Source organism: Biomphalaria glabrata, chromosome 1, assembly GCF_947242115.1.
Source record: "Biomphalaria glabrata chromosome 1, xgBioGlab47.1, whole genome shotgun sequence".
NCBI classification, from domain to species: domain Eukaryota; kingdom Metazoa; phylum Mollusca; class Gastropoda; family Planorbidae; genus Biomphalaria; species Biomphalaria glabrata.
Window position 1 is genome coordinate 85617822 of NC_074711.1, and position 18056 is coordinate 85635877.

The following is an 18056-nucleotide window of genomic DNA, read 5'->3' on the forward strand; positions in this document are numbered from 1 at the left end:
AGACCTATTTGGTTTACATCGCTGTTAGTCTTTTATATTGACATATATCTTTCTCTAATTATCCCTAAATTACGTTTATTTGGACTCAAAGATCCCGAAAGTAGAAATCCAAGTCATCACCAGGATTCGAACCCGGGACCTTCGGTTCAGAAGCCAAGCGTTTAACCGCTCAGTCCACCCAGCTCTGTTGGGTACCTGACATTAGTTGTGGAAAAGTAAAGGCGGTTAGTCGTTGAGCTGGCCACATGACACCCTCGTTAACCGTAGGTCACAGAAACAGATGACCTTAACATTATACGCCCTACAGACCACAAGGTCTGAAAGGGGATCTTTACGTTTAGTTACCTCCATATCTCTCTCTCCAAGGTCTTTGCGATGATTCAAACTAGAAATAAATAAGTTGTTTTTTTCTTTGCACATGCAAATTTTACCCAATAACCTAGCGGCATAGCAGGGGATTTGGGGGCCCGAGAAGCTTGGCTTCTTTAGGGGCCCTTACATTTTGACATGACATGAGATAATGTACTTATTAAAGTCTAATGTGAGGAATGCATGCAACATGGTCACTAATTTACACAACAACAAGCAAGATAATATGGTATCGGCTTAATATTTCATGTAGAAAACATTTTGGACACTCATTTCGGTGCCTCTCACAAGTGGGAGCCCGGGGTGATTTTTTAATTTGGACCCCCCTCCACAACCTAGCTACGCCACTGCTATAACCTGGTCAGCCCTATCTCTTCTCCAGGCTAACGAGATAAGCTCTTAGTTTTTTCTGACTTGCGCAGTAAGACGTGATAGACTAATTTTTTAATATTTTATAGTATTTTAAGAAACAACTGTAAATAACAACTTCAAAATAAGCTTAATTAATTTCATCCTGTAGTTTTCTTTCTACAAATTTCATTTTTCAAATTTCAGGTCGTTTCCAAAATTTATTTTTACAGATTCTTTAATATTTTTGTCATTATTTATTGAAAGTGTTTGTAATACTTTGTTCTTAGGTTTGGTGATGAAGGTTCTATCATTCTGCTGGTAGGGACACTTCTCTATCTGTGCATCAAGTGTAAGCGTGTGCTTAGTTTAAAGGGATACAACTGCTCCATACAAGAGAGATGGATTAAAATTATTGGACCGAAACGAGGCAAAATTATACAAAAATTTAATCGCTAGTAAGTGAATTGTTTCAGTCTAAAATCTGAAATTTCTAACAAACACTGACCTGCATATAATGAGCATTGTTTACATAGTCAGTGACCTATAAAACTCTTCTGTAATTTTCGGAATCAAAACTGTGACCTACACTTTTTTTTTCATATTGCCATTTTTTAAACATATATATTTGGTCGCAAAGTACATATACTGTAAAGCACTAGAAATACATTTATTTATCTTAGTGTATATGCTTATTAATGTTCCATCTAATATCAATTGTCAACTGTCAATTATCCGATATATCAACAGTGGCCTTTATCTAGTTTCATTCGCTGGTCTCGCTGTGTATTTTGGCCTGGATATTTTGACCGAGGATCCAAGGAACAGCCAATCCCTTCTGGGCATCGCTACTTTCATTGTGATCTGCTTCCTGGTCTCAACTAAACCCAGTAGAGTAAGTGTTGGAATCTCAAGGAAACTTAATTTTGTAGGGATACTAATTGTTCTCTTGTGATGTTTTACAAAACTTTGTGTATAATGTTTGTAAAATGTTTTACATGTTTCGGATGTTCCTTCAGAGTTGAAGATTGTTTACTTACTAGTCCAAACCTCCCGCAGGACGACGGGGTATGGGAGCGGGCAGGATTTGAACCCTCGACCATCGATAAATCCGAAAGACAGTCCAGGCAGCCATCCTAATTTTTGGGTGAATTTGTGTATTACTAGCATTAAATAGGCCGTCCTTGCAGAGTCCTGTTAAAAATTATATTAAAACATCTAAAACCGATATCAGAAGAACAAGCTGGTATTAGAGCGGGTATTAGACAACAGAACAAATGCTTAACCTCTGGATATTCTGTGAGAAATACGTCCCACACCAACATAATCTTTTTCATGCCTTTAAACGACAAAGTATTGTATGGGGAATAGGTGGCCCTGGATAGATCCACATGGAGAGAGAGCATAAAGGAAGGGTCACGGATTGCAGATATCATACACAACAGAAGCGGAAAGAAGGGTGAAAATGAAAATGATTACATATGCACAACCTGAGATCGCAGCTGTGTATCAAGGATTGGCCTCGTTAGTCACACAAGAAGTTGCAAAGGGAAAAGATCGTCTCTCGAGACGTAAAATGCCACAGATGGTATGGGGCATTTTGGGCAACACAATGGAAAAGTACAATGTAAAAAAAAAAAACATTATAAAAGAAATCCAGAGCCTCTACAAGCAAGCAACTAGTGCGGTGCTCGTCAACAACAACATTAGAGACTGGCTCAACACCACAGTTGGAGTGAGACAAGGCTGCCTACTTTCACAAACTCTTTTCAATATCTTCCTTAGAAAGATAATCGAAGATTCTCTCAAGGCCTATGATGGTACTGTAATCCTAGGAAGAAGAATTACCAACTTGCGCTTTGCTGACATCATAGATGTTCTGACTGAGACAGAAAAAGAGCCAGCTGACTTAGTGTTGATTATAGACAAGACTTCCGCAGCTTATGATATGCTAATCATTGCCGAAAACACATAAATTATGACCAATAGCCAACAGGGTTTTAAAAGGGGCATCAGTATCGAAAGCAAAAAGCTGACAAGTGTCAGTAGTTTCTCGGATCTATCGTCTTAGAACAGTGATGCCCAAAGTACGGCCCGCGGGCCAGAACCGGCCCGCGACGAGGTTCCATCCGGCCCGTCGAAACGTCGGCACAAAAAGTAGAAAATCCTCCGCCCTTCAAAAAAGTTGAAAATGTATTTTATCTTCGTTAGGGCCCTCATTTTTTCTCTGATGGATTGGTACCATGACGTTTAGCGAGTGTGCGTTTATGAGTTTATGAAATGGAACTCTGAATGTAGAGTCTACCAGAAAAAGTGAACGGATCTTTTTGTGGAACATAAGTCAACATAATTGTTTTGTAAAGAAAGTCTGACTGTTTCAGAAACAACAACATATACAGCGGCAATATAAAACAAATATGAAGGCCTTCTTGGTTTGAGGGTCGATGGGAATATTTACCAAAAAGAGATAAGAAAATAAGTTGGTGCTAAAGTTAACTGAAATGTTGCTCACATATTAAGTAGAGAAATGAAGCCATTTTTAGATGCGTAAAAAAATGATATACTTTAAATATCCCATTAAATTAATGTAAGTACTAGATCCAATAGTTTTAAATCGTTTCAGGTGAATTTTGGTTTCATTTTTTTTTTTTTACCTTTCTGTTGATGTAGCCCGCGACACGCCTGTCGAAAGTTAAAATGGCCCGCAGGTCGAATTAGGTTGAGCATCACTGTCTTAGAAAAAGAAACCAAACTTGAACTACTGGCCAGAATAGCACAGTTCACAGGAATGTTAAGAAGAATACATTGTCTTGCGACCTAATAGTATTAACCCTAAGCCAGTAAACATACAAAACAAATTTTTGTTTAAATTTTTAAACCTCGCTTTCAGGGAGTAAAACAGCAAACATTATTTTGAATCAATCAAGTTAATAAATTTATTAGATCTAGACTAACAAGAATAAACTTGTGCAATTAGAAATATTTTTAGCACAACACCGTACTTGTAGCATGTTCAATCACTTTTGTAGACCAGTTGGGGGGGGGGGGTGAGATATCTGGGAGAAGGTTTCCGTGCTGCCTTGTCCAAAGTTTCTCGAGTCTCAATTCGAATTCAAGTTCTCGATGGAAGTTTACTGTCCAGTACTTTTAAAAATATTTTTCTGTTCGTTATTGTTATTTTTTAAATCCGTGTTCAGGTTCCAGTGTCCATGAAGAGATTTTAAAGGGAAACTCAGAAGGTTTTTCAAATTTGAGTTATTGACATATTTCAATTCTGCGTGAAAAGTTGTAATAGTAAACATTTTACCATTTTGTATTTAAATGATTAGAATCATTTATATTTAATCAATTAGTCAGTAAATTCTTGACATCTAAAAAAAACGGGATTCTTTGAGATTTTGTTTTAAGCTATTTCATACCTCACTTTCCTCAACAATACTGAAAGAGAAACTAGATTTAACCAATCGTATCGCTTCATTCTTATAGTAGCTGGTAGGCTTAGTGAGGGCCTAGTCCAGAGCTATGATACAGTTATATGTATATATATATTATATATATACTTGTATAAATAGATCTAAAAGCATTGACCAACTCAAGAAAAAAAGTAATATTTTTATCTAAGCCCCTCCCTGTCTCAAGAAGTAAATAGATCGTGTGTCTGACTGATTCGAACAAACTGGTCAGTGTAAGGCTAGTCTAGACTACGTTTAGTCAGTCATGACAAGAAATCCAAGCGATAGTGTTTGTTATGTGTTGAATGGTCTGGCGAGAAAATTCACACTGCCGTGGTCAGTCAAGCAAGTAAATCTACTTTTAACACGCATTTTTTTTTCTATGGTCTCCCGTTATACAGAAGTCAATAGATTAAATTAAACGTAGTTGTGACGTCACATAGAAACCCAGTGAATGTCTGGTGACTGTTTTGGATGCGCAGGAAAATTACGTTGGAAAAACATCAATTACTAAGTTATTATTACAAATATAAAAAAAGAATAATATATTTATTATCTGTAAATCAAAACATATATTATATCAAAAATTGTCAAAACCATCGGATTTTCCCTTTAAGCTAATAAGAGGAATGGTATATAAAAAGAAGTACTATAAATATCCAACAATTGAATGAAAAAAAAATCACACTACTCTAACAAATAAAACGGCGTGTCCATTTTTATACTTTCAGGTTAATTGGCATCCTGTCTACTGGGGTTTCGTCCTTCAATTTGTGTTTGCAATCTTCACTTTGCGCACACAGACTGGCTATGCTATATTCAAGCGGCTTGGTGACGTAGTGACACAGCTGGTCAGTTTCTCAGATGCCGGAGGAACCTTTGTCCTTGGTAGCAATTACAAAGCTATGGGACTTGGGTTTTCGGTTGGTAATATTTATAGAACACTACATTTTTAAAAGGAAAGACTTTACATCAATTGGATAAACTTTTTTTTTTCAAGCTTAGAAATAAATTACTTAGCTACCCAAATTAGTCTTAGACCTAAGAAACGTTACCTTAAGCTCTCAAGAATTTTATCATAAAAAATATGGAGATAGATAATGTATATTTTCATCGACAGGTGGCTGCTGTTGTTATATTTTTTAACTCCATCATATTTCTGTTGATTCACTGGGGTGTTCTAGAAGCTGTGGTGGTCAACTTTGGATTCGTCATATCCTACTGTTTGAATACCGGACCAGTAGAGTCCGTCATCGCTGTGGCCAATATTTTCATCGGTTCAGTAAGCAAAAATAGTTTATAATTAAATCTTTGAATATACGAAAACTAAATTCTATGTTGAAGGTCGCCAATCTTGGCATGTCAGTGGTGAAAATGAATCTAAATTCTATGTCTAAGGTAGACTATCTTGACATGTCAATGGTGAAAATGAATCTAAATTCTATGTCTAAGGTAGACTATCTTAACAAGACAGTGGTGAAAATGACTTTAAATTCTATGTCTAAGGTAGACTATCTTGACATGACAGTGGTGAAAATGACTCTAAATTCTATATTGAAGGTCGCCTATCTTGACACGTCATTGGGGAAAATGACTCTAAATTCCATGTTGAAGGTCACCTGTCTTGACACGTCAGTGGTGAAAATTAATCTAAATTCCATGTTTAAGGTCGCCTATCTTGACATGTCAGTGGTGAAAGCGACTCTAAATTCTATATCTAAGGTAGACTATCTTGACATGTCAGTAGTGAAAATAACTCTAAATTCTATGTCTAAGGTAGACTATCTTAACATGTCAGTGGTGAAAATGACTCTAAATTCTATGTCTAAGGTAGACTATCTTAACATGTCAGTGGTGAAAATGAATCTAAATTCTATGTTGAAGATCGCCTATTTTGACACGTCAGTGGTGAAAATGACTCTAAATTCTATGTCTAAGGTAGACTATCTTGACATGACAGTGGTGAAAATGACTCTAAATTCTATGTCTAAGGTAGACTATCTTGACATGTCAGTGGTGAAAATGAATCTAAATTCCATGTTTAAGGTCGCCTATCTTGACATGTCAGTGGTGAAAATGACTCTAAATTCTATGTCTAAGGTAGACTATCTTGACATGTCAGTGGTAAAAATGACTCTAAATTCTATGTCTAAGGTAGACTATCTTGACATGTCAGTGGTGAAAATGACTCTAAATTCCATGCTTAAGGTCGCCTATCTTGACATGTCAGTGGTGAAAATGACTCTAAATTTTATGTCTAAGGTAGACTATCTTAACATGTAAGTTGTGAAAATGAATCTAAATTTTATGTCTAAGGTAGACTATCTTGACATGACAGTGGTGAAAATGACTCTAAATTCTATATTGAAGGTCGCCTATCTTGACACGTCATTGGGGAAAATGACTCTAAATTCCATGTTGAAGGTCACCTGTCTTGACACGTCAGTGGTGAAAATTAATCTAAATTCCATGTTTAAGGTCGCCTATCTTGACATGTCAGTGGTGAAAGCGACTCTAAATTCTATATCTAAGGTAGACTATCTTGACATGTCAGTAGTGAAAATAACTCTAAATTCTATGTCTAAGGTAGACTATCTTAACATGTCAGTGGTGAAAATGACTCTAAATTCTATGTCTAAGGTAGACTATCTTAACATGTCAGTGGTGAAAATGAATCTAAATTCTATGTTGAAGATCGCCTATTTTGACACGTCAGTGGTGAAAATGACTCTAAATTCTATGTCTAAGGTAGACTATCTTGACATGACAGTGGTGAAAATGACTCTAAATTCTATGTCTAAGGTAGACTATCTTGACATGTCAGTGGTGAAAATGAATCTAAATTCCATGTTTAAGGTCGCCTATCTTGACATGTCAGTGGTGAAAATGACTCTAAATTCTATGTCTAAGGTAGACTATCTTGACATGTCAGTGGTAAAAATGACTCTAAATTCTATGTCTAAGGTAGACTATCTTGACATGTCAGTGGTGAAAATGACTCTAAATTCCATGCTTAAGGTCGCCTATCTTGACATGTCAGTGGTGAAAATGACTCTAAATTTTATGTCTAAGGTAGACTATCTTAACATGTAAGTTGTGAAAATGAATCTAAATTTTATGTCTAAGGTAGACTATCTTAACATGTCAGTGGTGAAAATGAATCTAAATTCCATGTTTAAGGTCGCCTATCTTGACATGTCAGTGGTGAAAATGACTCTAAATTCTATGTTTGTATGTTGACACAGAGTGAAGCTCCTCTCTTGATCAAGACTTACTTGCCAACTCTGAGTTTGTCTGAACTGTGTGCAGTCATGACCTGTGGCTTTGCCAGTATCTCGGGCGGTGCACTGGCGTTTTTTATAAGCCTTGGGGTAAATATATTATTATTATTATGGTATTATTATGTATTAGTATTATATAATATTATTATATATTATTGTTATATACTATTGTTGCTAATATCGTTTACTAAAATATGTTTTAAGCTTTTTTTCTTAATTTTGTGACAAAAATATCGCTGAAAACAAAAACGCTTAGTTTCGACCCTTTTTTAAATTAGCTACATTAAGTCTGCCCCAAGTATTTGATCTATTTTTTTTAAGCCTATGATCAATTTAATTCAAAAGCGTCCTTTTTATCATTATTTCGGTTCTTATTGGTACCAATTCGTACAAATCGGAAATCAGTCATCATTTTTATACAATAAATATTATGTCCGTCGTTACCTAAGTCAACCATTGTACCAAACAATTTTTTTTTCATCTTTATCTTAGAATTTTCATGTATATACTATCCTACCAATTTTCAAAGTATTATCTTAATAAATTGGGGCACGGTAGCTGAGTGGTTTAAGAACTTGTCTTCAAATCTCGGTGAAGACTGGGATTTTGAATTTCGGGATTTTAGGGCGCCCCTGAGTCCATCTAACTCTAATGAATACCTGACTTTAGTTGTTTGCTCATAAAGTGTGATGACATCTAATGTTTGCTCATAAAGTGTGATGACATCTAATGTTTGTTCATAAAGTGTGATGACATCTAATGTTTGCTCATAAAGTGTGATGACATCTAATGTTTGTTCATAAAGTGTGATGACATCTAATGTTTGTTCATGAAGTGTGATGACATCTAATGTTTGTTCATAAAGTGTGATGACATCTAATGTTTGTTCATAAAGTGTGATGACATCTAATGTTTGTTCATAAAGTGTGATGACATCTAATGTTTTTGCTCAAAAGTGTGATGACATCTAATGTTTGCTCATAAAGTGTGATGACAACTAATGTTTGTTCACAAAGTGTGATGACATCTAATTTTTGCTCATAAAGTGTGATGACATCTAATGTTTGCTCATAAAGTGTGATGACATCTAATGTTTGTTCATAAACTGTGATGACATCTAATGTTTGTTCATAAACTGTGATGACATCTAATGTTTGTTCATAAAGTGTGATGACATCTAATGTTTGTTCATAAACTGTGATGACATCTAATGTTTGTTCATAAAGTGTGATGACATCTAATGTTTGTTCATAAAGTGTGATGACATCTAATGTTTGTTCATAAAGTGTGATGACATCTAATGTTTGCTCATAAAGTGTGATGACATCTAATGTTTGCTCATAAAGTGTGATGACAGCTAATGTTTGTCCATAAAGTGTGATGACATCTAATGTTTGTTCATAAAGTGTGATGACATCTAATGTTTGTTCATAAAGTGTGATGACATCTAATGTTTTTGCTCAAAAGTGTGATGACATCTAATGTTTTTGCTCAAAAGTGTGATGACATCTAATGTTTGCTCATAAAGTGTGATGACATCTAATGTTTGTTCACAAAGTGTGATGACATCTAATGTTTGTTCATAAAGTGTGATGACATCTAATGTTTGTTCATAAACTGTGATGACATCTAATGTTTGTTCATAAAGTGTGATGACATCTAATGTTTGTTCATAAAGTGTGATGACATCTAATGTTTGTTCATAAAGTGTGATGACATCTAATGTTTGTTTATAAAGTGTGATGACATCTAATGTTTGCTCATAAAGTGTGATGACATCTAATGTTTGTTCATAAAGTGTGACGACATCTAATGTTTGTTCATAAAGTGTGATGACATCTAATGTTTGTTCATAAAGTGTGATGACATCTAATGTTTGTTCATAAAGTGTGATGACATCTAATGTTTGTTCATAAAGTGTGATGACATCTAATGTTTGCTCATAAAGTGTGATGACATCTAATGTTTGCTCATAAAGTGTGATGACATCATCTATTTATCCAAAAAGTGTGATGTCATCTTTAATATCCATTAGTTGGCGTTATCCATACGTCCATGTCATAAAGTGTTGACGTCATCTATACGTCCACAAAGTGTGATGTCACCTAATGCATGACATTAATAGTATGACATTTATATGTTTATGTTCATAAAGTGTGTCATTTCTTAACCACGTTGGTAGTGTGATGGCATCTAGTTTGTTGATAAATTGTGATAACATCTAGTTTGTTGATAAATTGTGATGGCATCTAGTTTGTTGATAAATGGTGATGGCATCTTGTTTGTTGATAAATTGTGATGACATAATGTTTGTTGATAAATTGTGATGACATCTTGTTTGTTGATAAATTGTGATGACATCATATTTGTTGATAAATTTTGATGGCATCTAGTTTGTTGATAAATTGTGATGGCATCTAGTTTTGTTGATAAATTGTGATGGCATCTTGTTTGTTGATAAATTGTGATGGCATCTTGTTTGTTGATAAATTGTGATGACATCTTATTTGTTGATAAATTGTGATGACATCTTGATTGTTGATAAATTGTGATGGCATCTAGTTTTGTTGATAAATTGTGATGGCATCTTGTGTGTTGATAAATTGTGATGACATCTTGATTGTTGATAAACTGTGATGACATCTTGTTTGTTGATAAATTGTGATGACATCTTATTTGTTCATAAAGTGTTAACATCATCTATATATGTCCGTGTGCATAAAATGTGATGTCATTTATATATGTCCATAAAGTTTTGACGTCATCTTTATATCTATGTTTTAAAAAATTGGATGTCATCTAATATATCCCTTGATAGTTGATGTCATCTATCTGTCCATGTTCTTTACGTGTGGTGTGATCTAATTTGTTTATATAGGTGTCGCTGGCAATTCAATGTCTAGAAAGTGTTTGTTTACTTTTGCCAGGCTCCGCCCAATCACCTGTTGACGGCCGCTGTTATTTCAGCGCCTGCCGCTCTGGCCTTTTCAAAACTTATCTGTCCAGAGACACAGAGAGTGAATGTCGATGCGCAGAAAGATATTCAAATAACAGACAATTCAGGGTGAGATATGATGTCAGTTGTTGTCAGACTATCTGTCGATTTCACTTCAGTTAGTATCCAACAGTCCAATACTAGAATATGCATCCTCTGTTTGGGACCCATCAACTCAAAAAAAACATTAAAAAACTGGGAACAGACACAAAATAAAACAGTGAGATTCATAACAAACGAATATTCACATTTGACTAGAGTAACACCTTTAGTAAAATCACTAAATTTAGAAAGCCTTCAGGACAGAAGGCTCAAAAGTAAAGTAGCAATTATACATAAAACACTGAACCATAATCTTCAAACACAAAAACAAAAATTAATAAAATACTCAGAAAGACACAAAGATAAAGGCACATTCCTCGTCCCATATGCTAGGACAAATTTGTACAAATACTCCTTCTTCCCTAGTGCTATTAGAGCATGGAATGGGCTGCCTGAGCTAGCCAGGAAAATCAGTGACTTGGCAGAATTTAAGTAATTGATTAATATGCATGACTGAATGCATGACGCGTAGGACGTAATCATCTTCTTTCTTGAAGTAACGTCTGTATTATATAAGATAAGACTTGGCAGTCTGCTTGACGTCTCTTGATTTCCGACACTCTAGTTGGGCTGTTTACTTTTTGCTAATAATTGTGTTGGATGTTTTTTTCCACAGCGCCAAACGCAATGCTTTGTCTGCTGCAGCAGACGGCGCTGTGTCTGGAGTCAAGATTGTCGCCGCCTCAATGTCAAACATGCTGGCTTTCGTCTGTATCATTAAATTGATTGACGCCATCTTGGACTGGTTCGGTCAACGGGCAGGTCTATCAGGAGTTAGTTTTACAGTTAAGTGTAAAAGGAGTGGGGTGAACTGCTGTGGGGGGGGAGGTGACATCGTTCCCATCACAGTCCATTGCTAATGCCCAGGCATTCCTCTTATTTGTGTATGATAATCCATAATCGCTTCACAACTGTAGTTGGCCAAAAGTTTGCGTTAGAGCAGTAATAGTTTATTCTTATCTGTATTAATTTCTAAATACATCCAACTAGAATATTTTACTCTCATTTTTATGAAAACTATTTTATAGTTTCATATTTTCTTTAACAAATACATAAAACTTTTTTACCGTTAGAAAGGACATTCAAGAGTATAAAAAGAAAATGAAAGAGGCAAAACGGTATATTTTATAGCCACCATTCAATATATTTTGCAATATTGGATAGTACTCTATAAAAGTACGCCTTGCATACTTGAATACAGATTTGATTTAAAACAAGGTTACAAAGTCAGTTTGTGTTGAAACACAAACTCAAAATCGGCCCCCCGAATTGGTCCACCAAGGCAGGTAAAAAGGCAGGCTTCAATATTTTTAGACAGAGTATCAGAATGAAATTCTATCAAAGGTGAATGACAGAGAAAAATGGAGAAAGAAGATTGTCAGATCATGTGTGTTACCCCAAAAGTCCAGCAGACCAAGGGATAGGTGAAAGTGAAGGTGAAGTTAGATGTGAACCTGAACTAACTGTTATCATATAATGATTATCTTATTGATCAAACTGTTTTGTATAGGGTCAATCTCTTATTCAAAGCCTCATTTAAAAAAAAAACATTTCATAACCAAAAAATATTTTAAAATCCTTAGTTTGGAGTCCTATAGATTTGGTATGGCGCTGCAGTTCACGCGATAATATGAAAAACTACTTATTAATTGTTTTTAAAATCATTTTCCACTTATATGCATATTAAAAAGATTTTTTTCTCTTTGAAAAAATAGTTACCATTTTTTAAAGTAGTAGTTAGTATGACAGAAGTTACATAACTTAGCAATACATTTGTGAAAAAAAAATTAAAAAAAAAAAAAAAAAAAGAAAAAAAAAACTGACAAAAAATCTAAAACTATTTGCGTAAATGTGTTATAAATATGGTAAATAGTCATCTCCCTCACTAAAAGCCTTCTTTGTTTGTTACTATTAATAGTGAATAGTTATAAAAAAAAAGTGTATTTTTATGAAAAAAACTGCTTGCATAGTTGATTTTAAAAATTTTTATTTTTCACTTTCAGAAAAAAAAAAGTAGCCGTTGCATCAGAACTTTGAAAGGTTTAAAATATCAAGTATCGGATTTTCAATATCTTTTCTAGTTTACGAGATCTAAATGGGACGGACGGACAGACAGACATTCCACACAAAACTAATAGCGTCTTGTCTCTCTCGGGGTCACTAAAAAATTGCTTTCTCTTTCGCCCAATCTTCCAGTTAACGGGAGGTAGTGTAGATCAAATAGAAATGACTCTTTGATTGTCTTTTATTTGGAAATTGTAATAATAAACTAGTAGGCCACCACGTGAATTAATCCCTCTCTAAATAAGCAAAGTGTTCCGCGAAGTGTTCAGCAAAGTGTTCCATTAACTACTCAGAATATGCAAAGTCTTTCATTTAAGAAAAAATTCTGGGAAACACTGTTCTATAGAATACCAATGCCTGAATTTTGAACTTTGCCGGTAATGTAATGGTTACTAATACATAAAAATACATTTTACTTATACATTTTTTGTAGCTAATGTGTTTTCATTGTCTTTTGTGCAGACTATATGTTCCTATCTCCTGTACCCTCTTGCATACGTCATGGGTTCAGATCCTCAGGACTGTGGTAAACTAGCTGCGCTAATTGGAGTAAAGCTCTTCGCTACGCCTATCGTCGGCTACACAGAACTAGGCAAAATAATTAAAGTAAAATTATTTTATTATAATGCATATATGTGTGTGTGTGTGTGCTTGTGTAGGAGGGGGTAGAAGCAAGGAGGGACATGTTATAGTTTCTTTTTAAGACGACTGAGTTTGAAAAAGGGGGGGGGGGATAATAGCAGCAGCATTGACATGAACTGCTGATTCAGGTCATGTGAAGCATCTAGGCTATGCCTGTAAGAAGCACAATGCCTTCAAATCAACTAAGTAATATTATTAATAATTACTTTTATTGGAATTTCATAAGAATTTAACTCTTAAGCGTTTTTTTTTTTCTAAACATAATCTTAGGACGAATGTTTGATACCACTTTCACCTATCTCATAGTCTGAACAGTTGGGACACCATACAAGATATAACAATCGTCTTGTTCTATTCCAATCTGACCTTAGCTTTGGTTAGAATGTTATTCAATGACAGGCCTGTCCATTCTTTGATGTTGCCTTCCCATCGCTTCCTCTGTCTTCCTCTTCTTCTTTTTCCTGGTACTGCCCCTTCAAGGAAGGTCGTTGCAAGCCCTTTTGTTATCATGTTTTTCTATCCACTCATTTGAACACTGGCGATTAGTGTATGTGTTTTTCCCATGAAATGGTATTAGAATTCGATTCATAACTGATACCAGCTGTTCTTTACATTGTTATTGGTTGATTACTTTTTATTGGACTAAGGTAATTTGATAAATGTGTTTTTAATCCTTATCTTATCTCTGTTGTGTTTCTTGACGTTATTTTCTTATCTCTGTGTTTCTTGACGTTATTTTCTTATCTCTGTGTTTCTTGACGTTATTTTCTTATCTCTGTGTTTCTTGACGTTATTTTCTTATCTCTGTTTGTTTCTTGACGTTATTTTCGTATCTCTGTTTGTGTTTCTTGGCGTTATTTTTTCTTATCTCTGTTTGTGTTTCTTGACGTTATTTTTTCTCATCTCTGTTTGTGTTTCTTGACGTTATTTTCTTATCTCTGTTTATGTTCTTGACGTTATTTTCTCTGTTTGTGTTTCTTGACGGCTATTGACCTATCTGTCGCAATGGCGCCTGATGATTTTATATGCCCAACCTGTGATCGCAGCTGTGTATCAAGGATTGGCCTCTTTAGTCACACAAGAAGTTGCAAAGGGAAAAGATCGTCTCACGAGACGTAAAATGCCACAGAGTTTCTTGACGTTATTTTTTCTCATCTCTGTTTGTGTTTCTTGACGTTATTTTTTCTCATCTTTGTTTGTGTTTCTTGACGTTATTTTCTTATCTCTGTTTGTGTTTCTTGACGTTATTTTTTCTCATCTCTGTTTATGTTCTTGACGTTATTTTCAAAATTCTTTTAAGAACAGGCATGTTTGGGAAGCGTATGTATCTAAAAGAAACACATCGGCATGGCATTGGTCAGGAGATGACGTCATTCTGGACAATGTGAATGTCACATTAGTCAATGGTTTCATGTCGGTAAGTAAATTTATATAGATCAACATTCTTTTGTCCTTACCACCCACAACGCTGGGCATTTTGATATGGATTATACAATATTATCAGGTTTTAAAGGTACTTGTCTACCGTCGGCGTAGCATACTCCGCTATTTTGTAGGGCGGCCTTAGGGCACAGCAACCTATGCGACCGCAGTGGGCCCCGCACTGTCATAGGCCCCACGCTAATCCTAGGTGTTAATTATTAAATCAAACAGATTTTCCGCGGCCTCCTGATTTACCAGGAGGTCCTGGAAATCTCATGAATTTAAAAATTAGACGAGAAAGTCTTGGAAATATCCGGAAATATGGAGGAGTATCCTTACCGATCAAATTATATGTCAAAGCCTAGTACTATTGTATTAGCTTTGCAACTTGGTTATAGCGATCTAGGTAGGCAGATTCCGATAGGGCTAAACATGATTATTATACTTTTTTTTATTTTAAACTCATTTATTATAATAAGATAATGAAACTTCATTTTCGTACTTGAACAGGAGAGGTCAGAAGTGATAGCCACCTACGCCATGTGTGGCTACTCCGCCGTGACTGCCATCGGCATTACCTTGGGTACGTTAGTCGCCATGTGTCCGCCCAGAAAGAATGACGTCATCAAAATGGTGATGAGAGCCTTCATTGCTGGCAATGTGGCCAGCTTCGCTACTGGGGCTGTTGCAGGTGAGAGATCATCGAAAGTTTTAATTTGGGGTCCTGGGTGAAGACTGGGAACTTTGAATTTCAGAATCTTTAGGGCACTTCTGAGTTCGCCCGTCTCTAATGTGTACCTGACATTAGTTGGGGAAAAGTAAAGGCGGTTGGTCGTTGTGCTGGTCACAGGACATCCTCGTTAACTGTTGGACATAGAAACAGATGGCATTTACATTATCTGCCCTAGAGATCGCAAGGTCAGAAAGGGTAACTTTACTTTAATGTGACCAGCTTCGCTACTGGGGCTGTAGCAGGTGTAATGTGGCCAGCTTCGCTACTGGGGCTGTAGCAGGTGTAATGTGGCCAGCTTCGCTACTGGGGCTGTAGCAGGTGTAATGTGGCCAGCTTCGCTACTGGGGCTGTAGCAGGTGCTTGACAATGTAGACGTTTAATTATTGATTGTTCCACTTGAGTCTTACTAGTCCAACGGTTACGGGACCTCGTAGGTGTTAGATTTTCAAAGTCGTTGGAGTACCAAGGGCTAGCTGTACTTTCAAGAATGTGAACGTCTTTGTCAAAAACAAATTCCATTTCTGATGTAATAAGATATTCTTTTACACTTTCACACAAAATAAACATTAAACGAATAAAATATAATTAAAATAAACATCTAAACAAGAAAAGCATTCGAAATATTCTTTTTTAAAAGACTATTCCTCCTTTATTGAAAGATTGTTTTTTTTTCCTTTAAAATTAATTAATATTAGATTTAAAAACATTCCCTCCAAGAAAACATCCTGGGTAAGCAAATGTATAGATCTAGACTAGTTCACCTTTTAATATTCCAGTGATAAGCATTTAGATCTAGACTTAAAAAGACAATGCGCAAAATTTCGCTAAACATTTATTTATTAAACTCATGAATCAATAAAGCCATACATTCGGAAATTCCCGAACGCGAAAGTCCTTTCAAGAATGCGATAGTCCTTTCAAACCCGATATAGGATCTAGACCAAGATTTAGTCTCTAGCCAAATTTACATTTATTTTTTGCTTTGAACATTATAACGATCAAACTAGAGGTTTCCCCCGTGTGGCCAACGAGCTAGTAATTCTTTTCTCAGCGATATACATCAGCTGTTAAATTTCTTGGAAAATCTTTAGACCTTTTTTTTTTTTTTACCTTAGCTGTCTGCCCACCCACCCAAGTTCCACCATGAAGGAGTGGCTTGTATTGGAAAAAAAAAAAGACAACGCAATGTAGTAAATTACTATTTAAGTCTGACCACTGACCAACATATCAATTAAAGTATGTGACCTACAGTCTAAACGTTCTACATTAATACATTAACTCTTTCTCTCCTAATCGACGATACCATCGTTGATTTTGACCTCATTAAATTAAATTAATGTTTAATTTTTAAACTTGACTTTGAACTATATAAAAAGAGCATGCATTTCCCTTTAATTCTATACCAAATACAACATTTTCTGATAACAAACAACAAAGCTATTGAAGCCCAATCATAACAGGGGTAGTGAAATAGTAATGAGCAAAATAAAGAATTCCTTCAAAACGTGGAAAAATAATTACGGAGAGAAAGAGTTAATTACATGAACTTACGTCGGCGACACGTCGAATTACTGAGTTCGTCGGCGGACTATGACGTGTCGAACCATCAAGTGTCAACTGTATATCTTACTAAGACAAACATCTGAATGTGTCAACGTATAAACGCATTATTTCTCTCTCTCAACAGGTTTACTCTATAGAGACCGCTCATAAGCTATTATATAGAACATTTGCCAGTGGTGTGTGCTTGATGTATGAGTACCTGGACCTGTCTGAAATGCAAAGTACTTTCTTCACTCGTATTTGTGATACATGTCTTAATGAAGTTTTTATTTGCTTAATTTAGACAGGTGTTTTATATCTTTAATACAACGAAATATAAGTAAACTTTTTTTTAGTTATATACAAATATATATTGTTATAACCCTATTGACGGCGCAAAAGGGTTAATGTGTGTTCGGCCTACTGACACACACGACTCAGGCCAATCATTCAGGTCAAGGGCTGTCGATAGACAAAGAACAGTACTGGTATGAACTTTGCACGCAAATATGACAAGTGTTATGGTCATCTGATCATGGGCCTGCGCAGACCAGAGACACAGTGTGTAAGAAAGCGGCAGTTCAAGACCGGATACCGGGACTGTTAGTCAGCCATGAAGCCGGTCCTGGTGCAGTCCTCCAATGAAACGTACGAGTCCAGGAAGAGACAGTAGAGTTATGAGTTTAGTACAGTGATATACAGTCTAACGTTGTAGTAGTTGATTGTGTTGCCAATTGTGTCGTATTGGCTGTTTTAGTTGACCCTTATTAAAGTACCAGATTATTTGGAGCCTTGTTGTCAAGTTCTTGTTGTGTTGTGTTGTGTTTAGCAGTGTTTACAGAAGGCCTGATTAGGAGAAGGTCGTAAAAATATATAAATATGTATTGTTGTTCAGAGATGTATTTTGGGTTAGCCTGTAGTAAGGTAAAACATACTTGATGTAAGTAGATTTGACGTGGACTACTCTAAACCGAGACACTTGGCGAGACACCTGGCACAGTTTTGATGACTATTCACTAATGTATACTTCAGAAATGTATCTTTGGTTAGGTCAATAAAAGAATATGCATCCTCTGTTTGGGACCATCTCACGAAAGAATCATTTT

The 18056-nt window shown here is 35.6% G+C and overlaps 1 protein-coding gene across 2 annotated transcripts in view; it reads left to right on the forward strand.

The window, feature by feature from the left end:
* LOC106078553 (solute carrier family 28 member 3-like) overlaps positions 1-17735 on the forward strand; it is a 25625-nt gene extending 7890 nt beyond the window's left edge. Inside the window, exons 3-13 of one of the 2 annotated variants that reach the window (XM_056018292.1) lie at positions 1008-1175; positions 1468-1612; positions 4901-5092; positions 5290-5451; positions 7415-7540; positions 10378-10514; positions 11164-11332; positions 13074-13217; positions 14554-14670; positions 15186-15366; positions 17096-17735. In XM_056018292.1, coding sequence (XP_055874267.1) covers positions 1008-1175; positions 1468-1612; positions 4901-5092; positions 5290-5451; positions 7415-7540; positions 10378-10514; positions 11164-11332; positions 13074-13217; positions 14554-14670; positions 15186-15366; positions 17096-17121 — 1567 coding nt within the window. In that variant the 3' untranslated portion in view covers positions 17122-17735. Of the gene's footprint in view, positions 1-1007; positions 1176-1467; positions 1613-4900; positions 5093-5289; positions 5452-7414; positions 7541-10377; positions 10515-11163; positions 11333-13073; positions 13218-14553; positions 14671-15185; positions 15367-17095 lie in introns of those variants that run through there. The other variant, XR_008776239.1, reaches the window with a different exon arrangement.
* Positions 17736-18056: the final 321 nt, after the last annotated feature.